Source organism: Podarcis erhardii (assembly GCF_964252035.2).
Source record: "Podarcis erhardii genome assembly, chromosome: 1".
Lineage (NCBI taxonomy): Eukaryota > Metazoa > Chordata > Lepidosauria > Squamata > Lacertidae > Podarcis > Podarcis erhardii.
The window spans coordinates 24,804,494-24,824,821 of record NC_138497.1 but is presented as its reverse complement, the minus strand read 5'-3'; the positions used below and the strand labels follow the sequence as shown (position 1 = coordinate 24,824,821).

The following is a 20,328-nucleotide window of genomic DNA, read 5'->3' as shown; positions in this document are numbered from 1 at the left end:
AGATAACCTAGACAGCAATGTGGTCCGCTGACTTAAGTTGTCGTAGCCAATAGCCCCAAAGGAGAAAGAATTTTTGTATACATACTCTGTGTCTGGAAGTCTGAAAGTCGATGAGGGTGAACAAACTGAAACTCCAGACAAGACAGACATATGTATGCCTGTATGTATTCATTGTTAATCATATTTGTTAGACCCCCTTCATAAAGCAAGTTCTCTAGGCATTGTTTACAGTCAGTTAAAAACATAAGAATGATTCAGTAAAAAATAATAATTCAGTGACTCTTAAAAAAACTAACCTAAACTAACTAAAAACTAACCCAGCAAGAAACAGAAATACAGAAAGGCCAACAGAAATACAGAAAGGCCAACCCAATAAAAGAAAATACAGACCACATGAGCTGAAAACAGTGAGCAAAATACTGCAGTTAACACTATCAACTGTAGCACAGGGACTAAACTAATGAGATCTTTAAAAAGGCCTGGGAGAACAAAAAAAAGTCTTAGCCCAGTAGCAAAAGGATGACAAAGAAAGCTTCCTTAGAGATAGTACATCCTGCAAGATGGAGGCACTTCCAGTGGAGAGGGCACACTGAGAAGGGCCTCTGTAGATGACCTCAGGGTTTGGACAGGTCGTGCTGATGATCCTGGGTGAGGAGCTCAACTTGTTTGGATAAGGTTACCCTCCCCAGAAGCAGCAGGTTCACAGCTTGGGTGTGCTGCTAGAACTGTCTGTGCTCTTGCATGTGGAAGTGACAACAGTGCCCTGGATTGCCTTTGACCAACTCCATCTGATTTGCCAGCTGTGCTCTTTCCAGGACAAATCAAATCTAGCATGGTTATTTCCAGGTTGGATTACTCTAATGTGCCTTATGTGGAGCTGCAATCCAGGAATGTCAAGCGATTCAGAATGCTGGGGCCCGTAGGGTCTACCATTTTACGCCTGTTTTGTACAAGCTTCATTGCTACAAATTTGCTTTCAAGCTCAATTCCAGGCGCTGGCCTTGACCTTCAAAACTGGCGTGGGACCAAACCAATGTACCTTGTGGATCATCTTCTCCTCTCTGAACCTGCATGAGATCTTGGCTCAGTTTTTAAGGCCACTTTCACTGTCCTCCCATCAACAGAGCTGCAGTTGGTGTAGTGGTACCAGTACTTTGGAACAACCCCCTTAATGAGCACACACATCAAACTGTTTTAGACCAGCTGACCATTTTTAGTCAAGTGCCTTCAGATAATGTCTGCTGGTGTGTTTTATCGATGTTGTTGTTGTCGTTTCGAAGACTGTATTTTAAATTGTGTTGGTGTTGTATTTTTGAAAGGCATGGAACGGCAGGATATAAATATTTAAATGAATAAATAATAAAATACCGCCCCTTGTCATGTCTGCCTCTCCTTTTCCCATTGTCTCCTCCTCTGTCAAAAATTTGTAAAGCCTTTGGGACATTAAAACACCCTGACACGTCACTCCATATATCAGTGCATACAGTGATGGCGCTAAGCAGAACCACTAGTGGGAAGTGGGAGGCTTCTGAGTTGTGTGTAGTGTGTTATTTTAAACTTGAGTAGTGTGTTATTTTAAAAATAAACACATCAGTGGATTATTTTGGAGGGACCAGCACTAGCTTATTGCACACATGTTGTAGGTGCCCTTCTCAACAAATCCCCCACTCTTAACAGTTGATCATACAAAATTGATAATCCTGCTCTGGACCTGATCTTCTCAGTCACATCTAGCTAATCTCACCATATTTTGGGCTGTCATGATATTAGCTACTGGTTCCTTTCCTCCATGATGGATGTGGCTCTCCTGTCCTTTTTTGCTGTGTGTTAGTGTCTTCTGCACTCACCTATTGTGTAAAGGGGGCAGGATACTATCAATCATTACATTCTTAGGTATAGATGAGTAAGTGGCTGGGAGTAAAAATATAAATTTGTTTTCTTTAGAAGGCAGATTTCTAACTTCCCTGGTTGTGAATGTACATATTGATTTGTGGGGGTGGGGGGAGAGAGAATGCAAGAAGGACTTGCCAAATAACTTTTGTTATTTAGCAGGTGATAATTTATTTATCGTACATGAGTTTCTGGCTTTCCATCTTAGGGCTCATCCAGACATCCTTTCGTGCTGTGTTTCTAGGTACACATTTGTGTTTGAAAGTGCTGTGTCCAAGTCCCTTTTTTCTTTTTTTGCCCTGGCACTTTCCCTGCCCAAACCAGCTATTTACCCCTGAACCAGAGCAATCTGCAGAAAGCCCCTAATTGCTGTTTCTTCTGATCCAGCATTAAAAAGCAGGTTTTCACTGAAAAGGGCCAGGACATTAAAAAAACGCTTGGACACGGCACTTTAAAGATTGGATCTGTGCCTAAGCAGTGTGGAGCAAAAGGTTAGTGTGGATGAGCCCCTAGTGTTTGACCAGGCTCCTCTTCATGCATAATCACAAACACTCATTCTGTCTCTCACCGCTCTTCCTCCCTGTATTATCCTCCTCCCGCCTCGCTGCCTCTGATTTTTGCAGTAAGTCAGCCAATAAATCTGCACAAATTTTGCCCTAGCATCCATAATTCTTGGTGAATAATTTTAGAATTTGGATTCTTTTTAAAATGCAAGCTGCCTTGATGAAGGTGATTGCCTTTTTTTGTTCTTGTGTGTTTTGCTTTTAAAGCTGTATCCTGCATGCATTCTTTCCCTCCAGCTCTTCCTTTCGTGAGTTGCTGATGAAAGTGTCATGGATTTGAACAAAGGGGACTCAGATTGAAATTCCACGAAGCTCATTGGGCAACCGTAGTGATTGACACTCTGCTTTCCCTCCTTCACAGAGCTGTTGTGAGGGTAAAATGGAGAAACCACCCACCTGCTCTTGTGAGCTCCTTGAGGGGAAAGCAGGATGTGAATGTGATAAATAAAGGTTGAAAACCCAACCTGACTCCCCCCTTTGTGCTAAGAACCTCTTATTGCGGTGGGATCCTGAGGTTATCCTGAAAATGGGACAGGTTGGGGTAACGGGAAGAGAAACAAAACAAAACAAAATGAGCTCAGCTCCCCAAGAAAAAGTCAACTGAACACCTGCCATTGCTTTTAAATATAGTGTGGGGAGTTTGACTAATTGATCCACTGGGAACCATCCACCTCTGATTCCAAAACAACTTTCCGAAGCAAAATTGGAGGGGGCAGGTGGATGAGAAAGAAGCGAGGACTTGCTGTGGTAGATGTTGGCTTTGAGTGGTACAGCAGGGCAAATATGATCATCTGAATCACTCTTGGGGTGAAGGGAACTAAGGCCTGAATACGGGCATAGTACCTGTGAATCTGGGTGCTGTTTCTGGAATTTTAACAGCTTGTTCAGTACATTTTTTAAATTATTATTATTATTAATTATGTTGCACTTTAGAAAACGTCATGTTTCTTCAAAGATTAAGTACATGCTTTTGATCCATCCAGTTGTCCCAATTTGCATGTGTGTGTGTTTAAAGTTTTACACACACATAACCATACCTTTCTCTAATATATTCACCAACAAATGTAGATGATGTTTAGGAAATTCAACACAGCAAAACCCAGAGGGAGTCAGGAGCAAGCAGGGGTATAATTGTGATTACTTCAGTTATATGGTGTGGTTTTTTGGGGGTTTTTTGCCTGTTAACAGGCTTCACTCACCATCAGGCATGGAAAACACGTTGGACATGGACATTGGGAAAACCAGCCACTTTTTCTTTTTCAAAGCAAAATCAATTATAGTTACGTTGTCCTGGAAATGCCTGCCTTAAAGGGGATGCTACAAATTTCTCAAACAAAAACGTATAAAATAAATTATCGTATTTCTTGCAGGAAGAAAACTTGAGGAAGAGAAAACTCCCAGTTGTAAGCTCTGTAGTCCGAGTGAAACGGTTCAGCAACGATGGAGAGGAGGAGGAGGAAGAGGAAGACTGTGGACTCCGTCTGGGAGGCATCTCCAGCAGTGTATCTGTGCCTGCAAAACCTGAGAGAAGGTACCTAAGAATTGTGGGGATTGAATTAGGCCAAAGAAAGTAAGCATCAAGATAGATTGTCCTGAGTTCCTGATGTGCCTAAGCTGTTTCTGGGTGTTGGGCCACATTGCAAGATCAAATGATGCCATATACCCAAGAAAATACATTAGAAGTAATTTTGTTGCTTGATTATTTAAGGCCTGGCTTTTACAGTAAATGATTGCTTATGGAGGAGAAAACAAATGCAAGCCCTGGCAACCTGGGAGCAGCACGCTAGTAGGAACTGTTGCCATTGCTGCAGGGTGATCAAGTGGGGAGAGGAATTGCCAACTGAACCAGAAACTGATGGGTAGGAGATGCCTCGGTGAGTGCCGTGTGAACCCACAGTTGCTGGTTGTCCCAACAACCGGGGGGGGGGGGGACTTCCCTTCCATAGAATCATAGAATCATAGAGTTGGAAGAGACCACAAGGGCCATTGAGTCCAGGGGCCAAGCAGGAAACACCATCAGAGCACTCCTGACATATGGTTGTCAAGCCTCTGCTTAAAGACCTCCAAAAAAGGAGACTCCACCACACTCCTTGGCAGCAAATTCCACTGTCGAACAGCTCTTACTGTCAGGAAGTTCTTCCTAATGTTTAGGTGGAATCTTCTTTCTTGTAGTTTGGAACCATTGCTCCGTGTCCGCTTCTCTGGAGCAGCAGAAAACAACCTTTCTCCCTCCTCTATGTGACATCCTTTTATATATTTGAACATGGCTATCATATCACCCCTTAACCTCCTCTTCTCCAGGCTAAACATGCCCAGCTCCCTTAGCCGTTCCTCATAAGGCATCGTTTCCAGGCCTTTGACCATTTTGGTTGCCCTCCTCTGGACACGTTCCAGTTTGTCAGTGTCCTTCTTGAACTGTGGTGCCCAGAACTGGACACAGTACTCCAGGTGAGGTCTGACCAAAGCAGAATACAGTGGCACTATTACTTCCCTTGATCTAGATGCAATACTCCTATTGATGCAGCCCAGAAGTGCATTGGCTTTTTTAGCTGCCACGTCACACTGTTGGCTCATGTCAAGTTTGTTGTCAACCAAGACTCCTAGATCCTTTTCACATGTACTGCTCTCAAGCCAGGTGTCACCCATCTTGTATTTGTGCCTTCCACCTTAGCTTCCGCGCAGTGTTTTCCCAGCAGTGCCTCGCAGGCCAGTGCTGATCTCAAGATGTATTTTGCTGTGGATCCAAAAGTTGGATCCAACAGTTATTTCATTATGCTTGCAGAAAAGGGAATGGGGTCAGAGAGGACTACAGAAGATCAGGAGCGCATCCATATTGGCCTCTGCTGCCGCCACAGCAGAAGCGTGACTTCTGCAGTCGCTGGATGTATGGCAGGGGATTGCAGAATACTGAAGGGTGCCCTCTCTGTGGAGATGAATGCCAGGAGAAGAGAAATCAGTCCTATTTCAGTAATAGGATGCGTGGCTCACAGAGTAGCACAGAAGGTGGCAGATGCAATAGGGCAGCTGATGATCAAATAACTCCAAAAATTCTAATCTGTACACCTCGTGAAGATTTCAGCCAAGCTTTTGAAAACACAGCAATACTTCACTCTTCTATGGTTCTACAATGACAAATTAATTTCCTTGTATCTTTTTTTGTTCAATCCCTCCAGGCCTTCGCTGCCACCTAACAAACAGGCCAATAAGAATTTAATATTGAAAGCTATCTCTGAAGCCCAGGAATCTGTTACAAAGACAACAAATTATGCTGCAGGTAAGTGACTGTAGTTTGACAGGGACACGTGAGCTCCAAGCCCAGTTTAGTAAGCCCGAATGAATCGAGGCACAGGAAGATAAACCTAAACAGCAACATATCCAAAAGATCACTGCCGCCACCTGTGGCATGAGTCATAATGGTTTGCTATCTTACTTCAACTACAGGTGTTCTAAGTTAGCATGTTTGTTTTATCTTTGATTATTGCCATTAGGGTCATAGGAAGCTCCCTTCTACCGTGTCAGGCTATTGGTCCATTGTATTGTCAAACCTGATTGGCAGTGACTCTCCAGTGGCGCGAGACACAAGGGATTGAACTTAAGATCTGTTGTGAATGCTAACCGTGCTTATTTTGCATATGTTTAAGTTTTAACATCAGGCAATACACCGAGCATCTGATGAGGTGGACTTTAGTCCCTGAAAGATCCTGCCATCATTAAGGTGCCACTGTTTGTTGTTTTAACTGCAGTGGACTTAACATGGCTGCCCCTCTGGAAATGGTTTTTGGTTTGACACTGAAAACACCAGCCCCACAGATCAGTTTTCATTGCAAGATCACAAGTGAGATGTTTGCTGCAGAGCTGGCACCACATGGTGTTGTAAGTGAACAGAAGCCCCACTTGTTACGGAAAAGCTCCCACAGTCTCTCTTATGCCCTATCTATGCCCTGGACTAACAGCGCCATCCCAGACATGTCTATTTGCACATTTATTGAAGCTTATTCCCAGGGAAGTGCGGGTTGCAGGCTAAAGCTGGGATCCGTAGTGCTGTGAGGGAACTAGAAGTACCCAACACAGAATTTTCAGTACAATTAGCAGGATTCTTTGGGGGAAACCATGATGGTTAAGTGGGTATAAATCTTACTTTAAGCTTGATGTGCAGATCGGTCCTTAAGTCTCTGAAATATTTCTATATTTCCCTGATGGGATTTACATTCCACCTCTCCTAGCAGAAGGTTTTCAAGATTGCTTACAGCTTTAAGGACTACATTGCAATAGTAAAAACAACCCATGAAATGGAGCATTGAAACCACACATTAATGTTCTAGCATTGTAGCCTTGCTGAGAATCTAAAGCCCACTGTAATCTTCTGGCATTGGCAGGAAGGGCCTTCTGTGGCTCCCCCTCAAGTAAGAAAGGACTGTGAGAAGTGCTGGCAAATCTTCTTGCCCCCTAGATGATGATACTGTATTAGCAGCCAGATGGAAGCATCAGTGCAACCGGATAGCTTATCATTTCTCTGCTGGCTGTCTATCCAGTGTGTCAGCTAACATTTGACTGAGACAAATGTTCTCCAAACCAACACATTCTTTTTTTAAAGAAAAAATTTTTTTTTATTAATTTTCCAATATAAAAAACATACAAAACAAACATCTTATTTATCACCAACATCCTCTTTTTTTTTTACTCCTCTCAGCCTTTCTGATGATTCTCCATTCTATTTACTTCTTCCACATTTCTCAATATTGCACTACCTTAATATCTTAATTATCCCTTATTTTTTAAAAAACAATATTTCTACCTTACATTTTCACAGAACTTCCTGAAAACCTACAAACGTTATTTAATCATCACATAGTGTTTGTATATACTCTGTAAATTTAATCCAGTCTTCAGTGAATCTCTGGTCACGTCGATTCCGGATCCTTCCTGTTAATTTATCAAGTTCCGCGTAATCTGTCAATTTCATTCTCCATTCTTCAATCGTAGGCAATTCTTCTTGTTTCCATTTTTGGGCCAACAATATTCTTGCTGCTGTTACTGCATATAAAAACAACTTCCATTCTTTCTTATTAATTTCATTTCCTATTATTCCTAGTAAAAATGCTTCTGGTTTCTTAGTAAATGTATATTTCAACATTTTTTTCATCTCATTATATTGTTGTCGTTTAGTCGTGTCCGACTCTTTGTGACCCCATGGACCAGAGCACGCCAGGCACTCCTGTCTTCTACTGCCTCCCGCAGTTTGGTCAGACTCATGTTTGTAGCTTCGAGAACACTGTCCAGCCATCTCGTCTTCTGTCGTCCCAACATCAGGGTCTTTTCCAGGGAGTCTTCTCTTCTCATGAGGTGGCCAAAGTATTGGAGCCTCAGCTTCACGATCTGTCCTTCAAGTGAGCAGTCAGGGCTAATTCCCTTAAGAATGGATGCGTTTGATCTTCTTGCAGTCCATGGGACTCTCAAGAGTCTCCTCCAGCACCAGAATTCAAAAGCATCACTGGTGTAACATACCATCAGCTTCATCACATTTTCTTTTATTGTGGTACACGCAGTGAATTTCATTCCTTCCTTCCACAATTTTATCCAATCATTCAGTTGTATATTATATCCAAAATCTTTGGCCCAATCTATCATAACCGATTTCACCTCTTCATCCTTTGTATACCATTTCAATAATAATTTATACATTTTAGTTAAAGTTTTAACTTCATTTTTTTAATATTTTCCTTATCAGCAAAACCTCTTTGTACTATATCATTTTTAAACATTTCATTAATCTGAAAATAATGCAGCCAATCATTAACATATTCTTTAACCACCTCATATGGTTTCAATTTCCATTTACTTCCCACTTTCATTATTAAACTCTCGTCTGTCACCCAATTCCCCCTCATATTAATCTTCTTCACACTCAATACCTCCAATGGAGATAACCAATATGGGTTTTTTGGCTCCAATAGATTTTTATATCTATCCCAAACTTCAGTGAGAGATCTTTGAATTATATGATTTTCAAAACCCTTATGTACTTGCTTCTTATCCAACCACAAATATGCATGCCAACCAAATCTGTTGTCAAAACCTTCCAAATCTAACATTTCTATATTTTCTAATTTCATCCATTCTTTCAACCAACAGAGGCACGATGCTTCATAATATAATTTCAAGTCTGGCAGGACGAAGCCTCCTCTATCCTTTGCATCTGTCAATAACTTAAACTTTATTATCGGCTTCTTGCCCTTCCAGATGTACCTTGAAATTACTCTTTGCCACTCTTTAAATATTGCCGCCCCTTTGATTATCGGAATTGTTTGAAACAAAAACAACATTTTCGGTAACACACTCATCTTTATCGTAGCAATTCTTTCCCAAAATGACAACTTCATTCTTCCCCACACCAAACCAACACATTCAAATGAAAGCAGAAGTATAGACAAAAGACAAAAGCAGAAGGTTCGTGGAGCGATAAAGGGGTAGCTTATTAATTAATGTCTTTGAGGATATTTCACCCCTCCCATTGCAAGAATCTGCTGACAATGTTTCAGAAAGAAGGGGGCGGATTTTGCTCATCGCTTCTTCCGCTCCAGCCTGACTTCAAAGGGAGTCTGAGTGTTATCTGTATATAGATAAGGTGACTGCTCAAGCAGCTGTAACACTCATGCAGTCCAGCGTCTTCGATTAGTCTTTAGTTTTTTCAGTAGCTGTAGAGAATAAAAGAAGTTATACTTCAGAGCTGTCGTTCGTGTGGTTCATACTCTGCTGTGCTCCGCTGACTTTTGGAACTGAGTTTTGGTGCTCACAGCTCTAAGTTGTGAGTCCACAGCACTTAGACCTGCTCCCTGCAGTTGAAGGTCTCTGGGAGTGCTTTTCCAGCTCGCCTGGCCCAGTCGGGGCTGAAGAGGTTGAGCCCAGTCGTTGGCGCTGGCTCAAAGGCGAAGCTGACAGTCTTGAGTTAATTTCCTGCCAGAAATCCGTCTGAAAGCCACACTTTTATGAGGTTAGAAATTGCTGCTTCTTTTGGCCTATTTGTCTGGATTTCTAGAGAATGCAATTAACTCTTGTGATAATGAATCATTTGCTCTTTGCATATCAGCCTTTGATGATTTGTTTCATTTTTATTTGTGGAAAGTGCCAGCAAAGCAGACAGTTCCTGTGGCTCCCAGAACCCGGACATCTCAAGAGGAAACCTTTCTGGAAGTGATGCATGGCCAGAGCCGGCCGTCCAGAGGGAACTCCCAGATACAGGAAGAAGAGCCAAAGGAAGAAGCATTAGGGAGACTTCCAGGTGATACTGAATAAAGTGCTCTGTTCTCAAGGAGAGGTTAATTCTGTTCTCCAGCCCCAAAACATGTGTTATGCTGCAGGCACATGTAATTCTGTTGAATAGGAATCTCAACCCAATAAGCCTCAGATTCTTGTGTGCTCCTCTTTCATTTCCTCACTATAATGGAGGGGGCCCCCACATTTTCTGTTATTGGTGGTGAAGCCCACCAGCAAGGCATAAAGTCTCTTTTCCCACCAATCTGGTAACTGGAATTTAGTGGCATTCATTGCCTCTAAATGGAGATGTTCCAATTAGCTATTATGGGGTAGCCATCCAATTAGCCAAGGGTGGACCTATTTATCCATCTTAAATTTGCCTTAACCCCCTTTTAAAGGCATCCAAGGTAATGTTGATTTCATGAGATAAAACCAGCTACAGAGCAGGGAGGCAGTGCAGAAGCCCAAAGTCCACTTCCAGTCTCTCTAGGAATAATCCAAGAGTAAAGTATTGCTCAAATAGGTCCATAGAGGAAGAGGCAGAAATCTCCTAGCATTGTGCAGATGAGTAGAATAAGTGGAAGCTGATTGTAAGAGAATCCCGTGCCTTGTGGAGGGTGGGAGAGCACTTGTTAAGAATAGAGTTGCAGGAAGTGACTGCACAGCTGTCCATTAATTTGCGTTGCACAGGCAGTAAAATACTTTTTCATTCCACATTTATTTTAGGAACCCAGCAAAGGCAGCTCTTTTCCCGTCTCCAGATTGAACCGGCCGTTGGAGAAGCATTACAAAAGGCACAAGGTTAGCTGTGGTTGTTTAATAAAAAAGAAAAAGAAAGCAGGCTTCCCAAAGCCTCCTTACAGCCAAAACTCTGTATATTTTAGGTTTAAAACAGTGCCATTTAACTTTTATTAGGTTAAAGTCCAAATTGTATTTGAAAAAAAAAGTCCCTTCAGTGTTTTGCTAATGGGAAGGTACTTATTTTGTCACCTGCTGTCAAAGCCAATCCCAAGTGGACTTTGTGTTACTATGTCCGACGTTGATGCATTAATTTTGTGTTGAAGAAAGAAGCTTAAATTACTTTTATTTAAGATTGTAGCAAACTGTGGAGTTCTTTTGAAGGCCTTCATTTGACTGAGTGGTCTGAAGCACAGATCTGTTCATTCTGTTTGCCTTGAAAACCCTCGTGGGAGCTTCTCTGAGGAAAGTCCCATTTAAAGAGATGAAATCAAGCAGATGGATTATTGGACTAGCACCATTTATTTCAGGGAGACTTGCACAGGGGGAAATTCCTGATGGGTCACGTCAAAGGCATTCATTCTGACTGCACTGTAATAGCCACCTTTGTTCAAGCAATGAATCTTAGATAGCTTTACACACAACATCCCATGTACTTAAGAGATGCTTTTAATGCAGTCATGCAATGGCTTGCATGGGTTGGCCATCCCCCCTGTGCCCCCTATTTTGCTTGCTCTCTCTTTCCCCACCAATGCCACTCTTGCTCAATTAACATCCAATACTAGTTGCTTCTCCTGGCGCAGAGCTAGCAGCAGGGATAGGACCATACATGTGCATAGCTCTGTGCCACGTTTAACACTGTGTGCTGCAGCGGTTGCAAGCATGGTTTCTTGTGGCCACTCTTGTATCCATTAAAGGACCGCTGGGCCAGGAGTGACGAGAGCATATGAACTGAATTAGCAGCCTATCTAGTGCAGTGCCATCTTGACTTCAGTGGCTGCTTGTACAGGCAACTCCCCACTTACTCTGAGGTTACATTCTAAGCTCTCGCACACATAAGTGAAATGTGCGTTAGTGGGGAGCCCACTGCAGTAAGTGCAGCTTCCCATCTAACAGCTGTTGAGCAGGGTAGTGTGGCAGCAGTGAGAGCTCCTGTGTGCCATTTGGGGCCCTTGGAGTCTTTTCTTCTAGACTTTTGGCTCACTAGCATCCTATTTGGGCTCTTGGAGGGTCTCCTTACCAGCCACAAGGACTTTCCAGCTCTCCCATCATTTCAGGTTAGAATTGATTGATTGATTGATTGATTGATTGATTGATTGATTTCCTGGTTCCATGTGTATATGTGGTCGCACACAAGTGAGGGGATGCCTGTCCAGTTCTGTTGCTGCTGCAGTGGAAAATATGCCAGTTTAATGCTCAGCTGGGCAGGCTGCGTGACTTTGCTTATCCTCATTAAAGAGCTTCACACTTGTCCCCGTGCTTGGGTTACGACAGCCTGATTCGAACACTTCTGCCATTTTCTCTGGCTTAGATTACTATGACTTGGAATCGATGGTCCACACAGACACCAGATCGTTTATCTTGAAGAGGCCCAAGCTATCTGAGGAGATAATGGTGTCCCAGAATCTGGAAGTGGGTAAGAGGGCCTCGGAGGCCTTACAGGCACTCTCAGGACGGCTCATACAGACAAGGTAAAAAGTTGTTTCTTAAAAAATCAGTAAAAGGCTTAAGAAACTCAAGCTTACTTACCTAGTTGCAGCAACTGGCATACCTGAGTGGTGTGTTTTGGTGCTCAGTTGCATCATACATAGGGAAACGTCAAAGGGGTTGTGTGAATTAGGTCTCTTAGCTTTGAAGATGTGTTTACTCCTTTTCTAAAAAAGATAGCCATGGTGAATTGCTCTAGTTCCTCTCCTTGGCTTTTTTTTACCTGCCTTCAAATGGCTCATTAAATGACGGGGCTGCTTTAGTCCAATAATTCACAAACTGCTAGCACATTGCAACAAATCAGTTGATTGAATGAGCCCAAAGGACCCACCTACAAAAGCAGCTGAGGGAAGGCTTATTGGGTGCAATCAGATGGTAGGAAAATAGCCCTTTCTGGCTTGTTGTTCCTCGGAAACTGGTGTCCAGAGGCATGCTGCCTCCGATCATAAATACAGCTATTGTGACCAGTAGCCACTGACAATCTTAATTTTTCACGAACTTGTCTAATTCCTTCTTAAAACCATCTTAAACGGGTGACCATCACCCTGCCTTGTGGTAGCAAGAAGCCTACTTACTTGTGCCCCTGCCTAAGTCACAGTTCTGAAGGGGCCTTCTGATTGGAAGAGCAATGACTCATACAGATCCTTCGGGTCTCGTATCCTGCTTGGAGACCTCCCAAAGGCATCTGGATGGCCACTGAGAAAGACGATGCTCTGCTAGAGAGGCCTCTAGTCTGATCCATCAGGAATCTTACGTTCTCTTCTTACACAAACTGAGAAGGGAGCATCTTTTCTATTTTAGCTTAGAAAAAAATGCATATCTCAGTTATCAGAAGTTTAAGGAAAGTGGTTTAGAGATAAGAACGTATCTTTAAAAAAAACAAAGTTCAGTCTTTTGTCAACAGAAAACTTTCACAGATTGTCATGAATTGGGTGTGAATGTGTTGTATTGTCGCACATTTAGTCTGCTCTCTGTTTCAGTAGCTTTGACGTTCCTTCTGGGTTCCCCTCTCTCATCTCAGGGAGCAGCTTGTGCAGCCAGAGAAGCCTGCTAGTCCCAAGTTCATAGTCACCTTGGATGGAGTCCCCAGCCCGCCAGGATACTTGTCTGATCAAGAGGAGGAGGAAATGAGTCTCATGGAAGGAGTAAGGCCAGTTGCCCCCAAAGCAACAGCCAACAAGGGATTAAGAAGCCTTCGTGCGCAACAGATGCACATTATATCCAGACAGCTGGAGAGCACCGATGGTAACAGTCCATCCCCAGTGGATAAGCATCTTTTGTTAGCTTTGTTGCAAAGCTTCTTTATTTGCATTGCTTTCTTTGGGCAACTTGAGCTGAGCACAAGGCAGGGAGAAATGCAGTGACTGAACTGCAGGCTAAGTTCCCGTGGCAGGTTTCTTTTCTAACAGACCTCTCAACATTGGGAAGGACACAGCTCTGATCCCCACCCTCAACGTTGTCTAAGCATAATTAGCAAACAGCACAGGCCCTGGTTGGATGCACCACATTTAAGGCAGCGGTTGGGGAGTTGCGGTCCTGCAGATATTGCCAGATTACAACTCCCATCATCCCTGGCCATTGGCCATGCACCTGATGAGGCTTAGGATAGTTGGAGCACAACAACATCTGAAGGGATCACCACTTTTGCCAACCCTGCATTCCTGATTTATTGGAAGCTCATCTGGGACTGAAGCAGCAAACAGGAGACTCCTAAGTCCTGGGGGGTAGCCAGTTATGATCATCTCTACTGTTTGGGCCAGGAGCCTCAGGCTATACAGTTGCCTAGGACAGAAATGCTTCTGTCCCAGAGATGAAATCATGGGCCAGGAGCGATTTCCCCATGTCACATGTGTAACCGCAGCTGGTTGTGTATTGTATTTTTCAATCGCTGCTGCCTTATAATTATTGTTTTTTATTTTAAACAAATATTCTGTTTATTTTTCTTCTCTTGACTTGGAGGCCTAGGTGGGGCAGGAGTATTTTAAATAAATAGCACACCCCATCACATTTTGACACTTTGAGTCTCAAATTTGCATGGTTTTGATGTGGGTAAATAATCCCTGTGATGGAAACAGTCTTAAATTTGAACAGCCAAACCACTTGAGATCAACTGGAGCCTCTTTGCTTTCTCTCTGCAGTGGAGATGGAGGATGTTGGTGCCCTGCACAAAGCGGAAAAAGTACCCGAGCGCTGCAAGTATTGGCCCGCCTGCAAAAATGGAGACGAATGTGCCTTCCATCACCCCACATTGCCATGCAAGTTAGTGGTACAAATGCTTCTTGATGCAGTTGTCCCTCCTGGTCTTCAGGCACAGCGTACACAAAAATTAGCTTCTCCCCCTGTGCTCTCCTCTGTATTAGTCCTGAGCAAAAGCCTCCTCTGCACTGGAATGAAATTTCTGTGCCACGGGTTATGGCAATGGCCACTAGCTTAAAGGGCAAAAGGGGATTGGACAGGGGCAAGGAGGAGGAGAGGTCTGCCATTGGTTATTCATCATAATGCCTAATCGAAGTGCCAGGGTCAGGTCGGTTCGTTTCTGAAGACCAAGTAGAGGGAATATATTTGAAGGGCAATTGTCTTTCTGCCAGGCTTGTGTGTAAACAGGATGCTAGGCTAGATGGGGTCTGATTGAGCAGGCCGCTGCACAAAAGCTTCTGGGAGAGAAGGGAGGTGGGCCTGCTCATGGGTCTCCAGCTTTGCTTCCTAACAGCTGTGGAGTTGGTTGGCTTCTTGCATCACCACAGTAGAACAGGTGTAGCCAAACAGGGGTAGCATAGTCAGGGTTTCATGTACCCAACCGAGGCTAAAGTTGAAGGACCCTATGGCTCAAGGCAGCATGGCCAATGGTCAGGGGTGATGGGAGATGCAGGCTAACAACATCCAGAGGGACACAGGTTCCCAGTCCTCAAACTAGGGCCATCAAATTCCACACTAAAAAAAGTGTTTTCTGTCACCTGTGGGCATTCTGCAAATGGAGCATGTTCACTAGCTTGAATAATGTATTCTAATTTTGCTAGCCAAGGGAATGAGCACAGAGCTATGCCAGACCCTTGACGTTTAAGAATCTCTTCCTCACTTGAGCTCTGCAGTGCAGGGAGAATTTGGGGGAGAAGAGAGATCTCTCCCTTCACGATGGGCATTCAGAGGCAGGTCATCACTGGATCTGATTTACAGTTGTCATTGGCTTTCTATCTAGCAAGCACATTTATTGGACTCCTGTTACCCTTTTCTCCCTCCCTCTGTTAGGCCTCTACTGGGAATATTCAGATTGTCTACTCGTTTGGGGCAGTGACCTTTATTGATGATGCTACAGAGATCACAATTATTGTTATATTCTGGGGTACAAGAAGCCCTTCCTAAACTACAGCTGTTTGACTAGGGATGAGTGTCTGCAACAAAGGGGGACTAAGGGAGTTGAAACAAAGTCATCCGTTGTGCTAACACACTATTGGACCTTCCAGACAACAGTATTCTAAACATTGTGAAGAAAATAGCTGTGAGAAAAATACACTATAGAAGTACCGTATTTTTCACCCCATAGGACACGCCTAGTTTTTTGGGGGGGGAAATAAAGAAAAAAAAATATTTCCCCCCCAGGTGCAGGGCTGGGGCGGGGGAACCCCTCCCTTCAGTTCAGCATTGAGTATGTCCACTGACATCATTGGGATCCATTTTGGCTCTTTTTATGCCCATTTTAGAGTTTGGGGATTTCATTGGAAAAACCCAGACCTTACCAACTTGGCAGACCTTGATTTTGGCACACATGTAACTTTTTTTGTTGCCTTGAACTCTCTAGAATTAGCTTGCAGATTTCTGCCCGTTTATTATTTGAGCATGGAAAGCACTTGAAGCCAGAGGGTTTTTTGAAAAAACAGAATTGAGGTTTTCCTTTAGAATTTTAGCCCAAGAGCACCAATGTCTTGATTTAAGTAAAACTGTATTTGATGCCAGGGATGAGGACTGAGGTGTAAACATAGATGTTATTTTGAAAAAGTGAGTACATTCTAACAAGTTTACCCAGCAGCTTTCCTTTTCACATTCCAGAGTCTTTCCCAACTGCAAATTTGCGGACAAATGCTTGTTCATCCATCCAAATTGTAAATACGATGCCAAGTGCACCAAGCCAGATTGCCCCTACACTCATGCCAGTCGTCGGACCCCACTGCCACCTCCTAAACCAGGTAAAGATTTATTGCTATTCCAGGTTTTGATGTGAGCTTGCTGGGAAGAATGTGCTGGTGACAGCAGAATCTGATCTAGCGAAACCAAAGGCAGGTTGCTTGTGGGTTTCCCAGAGGCATCCAATTGGCCAAGTTGGGAAACAAGATACTGAACTAGATGGACCTTTGATTGGGTTCCTCCTGCCTCTGATAACAATTGGGTTAGTTGTTGATTCTGACCTCCACACACACACACAGACACACACACAGTCAGTCCCTGAGTTGAAACAATTGTTGAAAATGCAGCACAGCAGCACACCAAACTTGCCATTTGCTAACGACAAAAGAAAAGTCCAGCAGTGAATCCACTGTGCCAAACCATAACGTAAAAAGTTTGCAGTGCTCTTCAACAGCTCTGCCTTCCCCCTACCACCACCGCCAAAAAAAACCTAAAACAAAATATGCCAGGCCAACAACTCCACCAACCAGTGCGTTGCAAACAATGGTGAATACATAAGATAGAATCATGTTGCAGCTGTTGGTAGTTGTGACCATTGCAGTCTGCATGTTTCATAATATTTGGTTGCAGCAGTGCAGGCTGCTGAATGATAATTTAAAAGACATCACGAAGTTGTCTTTTTAACGTAAGAGGAGGCAGGCCCAGGTCTCTGAACTCAGCTCTATCCCACAAGGACTGACAACAGCTTGTGGGGTGATGGGAAGGCGCTCCCCTTCTTTGCCTGGCTCATTGCTGCTGCTTCCAGCAAATGTTATGGCTAGCCACTTCCTTGTCCTCCTTGGAGGACCCAAGATTCCCAGTCTCTGTTTCTCCTCCCCCCTCCCCCTGCATTTCAACTTGGAAACAACTTTGTGGTGCAACATGATTTGAGCTGTGTTTTCCCCTTTCACAGACCATGAAATTTTGCAGAAAGCTGTGTTTTGAACACAGATGGAAAAATGGTTATGTGTTTTCTTCAATGTTGCGTCTTTCTGAAGCAACCTGAATTTTTGTTTTGAACTGCTTATTTATCCATTATATTTATATTTGGTCTGTCATAATCTTATGGGATTTGCAGCAAATGGATCCTACAGTCTCCCATCCAGACACTGGCCAGATCCAGACCATCTTAGTGCAGCAAGGTGGTTGTCTCACTTGGCTCCAGAAACAATTTCCTGCAGTTGAACTTTAGGAATTGAAATTGCAGTCTTTTTATTGTTGTCAGTACACGTGAAACCATTCGCTGTTGTGTCTGGTATCAGTCACTTCTCTCCTCCATTAATGGGTTTTGCAGCTCCACCTCCAGCACCGCCAACATCTTCTAACAGCCAACTCTGTCGATTCTTCCCTGCTTGTAAGAAAATGGAGTGCCCTTTCTACCATCCCAAAGTAAGTACCATATTTTCATTTCCTCTGCAGGGGAAGTTTCAAAAAGTTGGGCTGAAGCTTTAAGTGGAACTCATTCTGTGCCCAGGGAATATGAAGTATTAGCCCAGCCCCGTTAAATAATCACTATTAATATTTCCAGCCTTCAAGAGTACCTTATGCTGTGCTTGACAACATCTGTGTGCGTGCATGCATGCACACACACACACATGCATTGTATATATGAACCTGGAAGGAGGGCTAGGCACAGATCTTGTTATACTCAAGAAGTAGTCCTAGTTTGCAATTTATATGCACCTTATTTTAGATTTTAACTATTGTCAAATCCAATTGTGTCCCCCTTTGGAGCAGGTCTGAGGGACAGCAGTAAGGGACACCAGAGGAAAGGGGGAAATAAGTGAAAATGGACTTCCCCTTCCATTGTAGGATTTGGTTGCCGTATGCATATTCATTCCTTGATGTATGCGACATCACATGGTGATATGCATCTGTGAATGAACAGTCGATAACAATCCAGATGGGAATTTCATATCACCTTATAAATACAATGTTTTTACATTGACTCAGTTCACATGTTCATCAGGTGCTATTCATCAAGTGAATTTTATTGAACTGGTCCTAGGATTTGTAGTAGTCAATCGACCACAGAAATCTTCCACCCTATGTTAAGATAACCCAAGTCATATATTTGAAAGGTTGTATTAAAGATATGCTGTAAATAGAAATGTGCAAGTAGTGTACACTCTATGGATTCGACTAAACAAGCAAAACTGAACTCCCTTGCCATTGCCTTTTCTCAGTCCCGTTATTTTCTTAGCATTGCAGGTTTAACACTCAGTGTACCAGAGTCGACTGTACGTTTTACCATCCTTCTGTTTCTGTACCACCACGTCATGCCTTAAAATGGACCCGAACCCAAACTAGGTAATGTATTTCTCTTACTCTGTTAAATTGCACATGCTCATCAAACATGAAAATGCATGATCATTCTGCTTAACAAGCTTGTTAGGCAAAAACTGTAAGAAACTTGAGCAGTTCTTCATCATATGTTGAAAACTCATTTTTCAGAGTTTTGCTCTCCCTAATTTTGAAATATAGGGGATTGGTGATTTTTAGGGCAGAACGATAATTATCATGACACATTTTCTAATTTTCTGTATTTATTTTTTTCAGTGAATAATTTGCACAACCCATAATTCATCATTGTACAATGATGGCGGCTAGTCACTGATGGAACAAGATGCTGTAAAAGCTATTGTATATGCCAGGCCTTGAATCTATATTGTTTCATAAAATGAAGTCGATTGCCTACTTGAAATGTGAAATTTTCAAAACTTGTATATTTAATAACTGGTTTTACATATTTTTACTGTAAAAATGTCAGTAGAGAAGAGGATTTTGCTTTAAGACTAATAAAAATGTCAAGGCACGGTTATTGTCCTACTTACGTTGGGCCAGTAAGTTTCTCCTTTTGCTCACAATTTAACAAATCTCCTTGGGACCATCCATTCCACGACTGGAAAAAATTACTTCATTACAAAGAAACTGTTTGTTTTGGGAAATCGTTGTTAAAGTAATATAACTCATATGTGCTTTAAAGAAACCATCATCTTCAGTATAGATTACCTCACCTTATTTTTTGCCATTTAAATTTCTTTTCTAGAAAATAGTAAGCAAGCTCTTAAAGGTAGGGAAATGTTACCAATTTAATAAAATCTAAAGTATGTGGATTATGATAGGTCTGGGACTGGTCAGTGCCTGAATGAGAGACCAACTGGGAAGAAAGGCAAGATATAAATGGAATAAATTAAATAGAACTATTTTGAATGGAAATCAGGCTGGTGGAGAGATATAACTGCAGGTCAGCTGTCAGCACCCCATCCCAACAGACTGAATTTCCCTCTCCCAGTTTATTCAAATTGGTAACGTGAAGGGGTTGGGCAGTTAGTACTGGTGTCAAAGCTTGCTACGGCTAGCATTTGAAACCAGATTTTAAAGTTTGACTGTAAACCTGGTTAGTCTGGCTAGCTGTTAAGTTATTGACGTATCCTTCAGCTTTGCTTTAGAGTTCACTCCTGGAAGGTAGTTTGTATGAGGGAAAGAGCATTCTGTCTTCTAACTGCTGTTTAGGGAAAGGCCTAAATTGTATCTGTTGCCTTCATTGCAGTTAGTCTGGATGGCTAGTCTCAGGAGCGAAGGAGTATGGACAGGCCTGCTAATAATCTGTGTATTGAAGTACTGGTTTTCCTTGAAACAGTACTCTGCTATAATTATACATAGGTATATCCTGGAATCTAAATGGCAGAAATGGGTGTTCTTCTGGGCTCCTTAGGGTATAATATAAAAGATTAAGCAGTAACATAAATGTATTTTTTATTAAATCTTTTGTATCTTTTGGGGAACTACATTTTCACAAAAATATACAAAAGATAATATTCTGTACAAATATTTACATTAGATATCGGAAAACAAAAGTTAACTCCACATTTTAAACTCAAGTTTGACCAATATATTCTTGAATTCTGAAATTTAACAACCGAGGAAATTATTTCAAAATCTTTGTTTTCGGATTTTTTTAAATAAAAAACTTGATTTATGCAAAAAAGGCTTAACTGATACACTTTTTAAATGA

General features: G+C 42.5%; 1 protein-coding gene across 1 annotated transcript in view; it reads left to right on the top strand.

Annotated features, from left to right (window-relative positions):
- ZC3H14 (zinc finger CCCH-type containing 14) overlaps positions 1–19,126 on the top strand; it is a 30,928-nt gene extending 11,802 nt beyond the window's left edge. The window contains exons 7-17 of the mRNA XM_081860899.1: positions 3,824–3,984; positions 5,627–5,727; positions 9,577–9,732; positions 10,434–10,508; positions 11,977–12,136; positions 13,174–13,397; positions 14,291–14,411; positions 16,197–16,333; positions 17,605–17,699; positions 18,514–18,620; positions 18,870–19,126. Of these exons, the coding sequence (XP_081717025.1) occupies positions 3,824–3,984; positions 5,627–5,727; positions 9,577–9,732; positions 10,434–10,508; positions 11,977–12,136; positions 13,174–13,397; positions 14,291–14,411; positions 16,197–16,333; positions 17,605–17,699; positions 18,514–18,620; positions 18,870–18,876 (1,344 nt within the window). The 3' untranslated portion in view covers positions 18,877–19,126. The remainder of the gene's footprint in view (positions 1–3,823; positions 3,985–5,626; positions 5,728–9,576; positions 9,733–10,433; positions 10,509–11,976; positions 12,137–13,173; positions 13,398–14,290; positions 14,412–16,196; positions 16,334–17,604; positions 17,700–18,513; positions 18,621–18,869) is intronic.
- Positions 19,127–20,328: the final 1,202 nt, after the last annotated feature.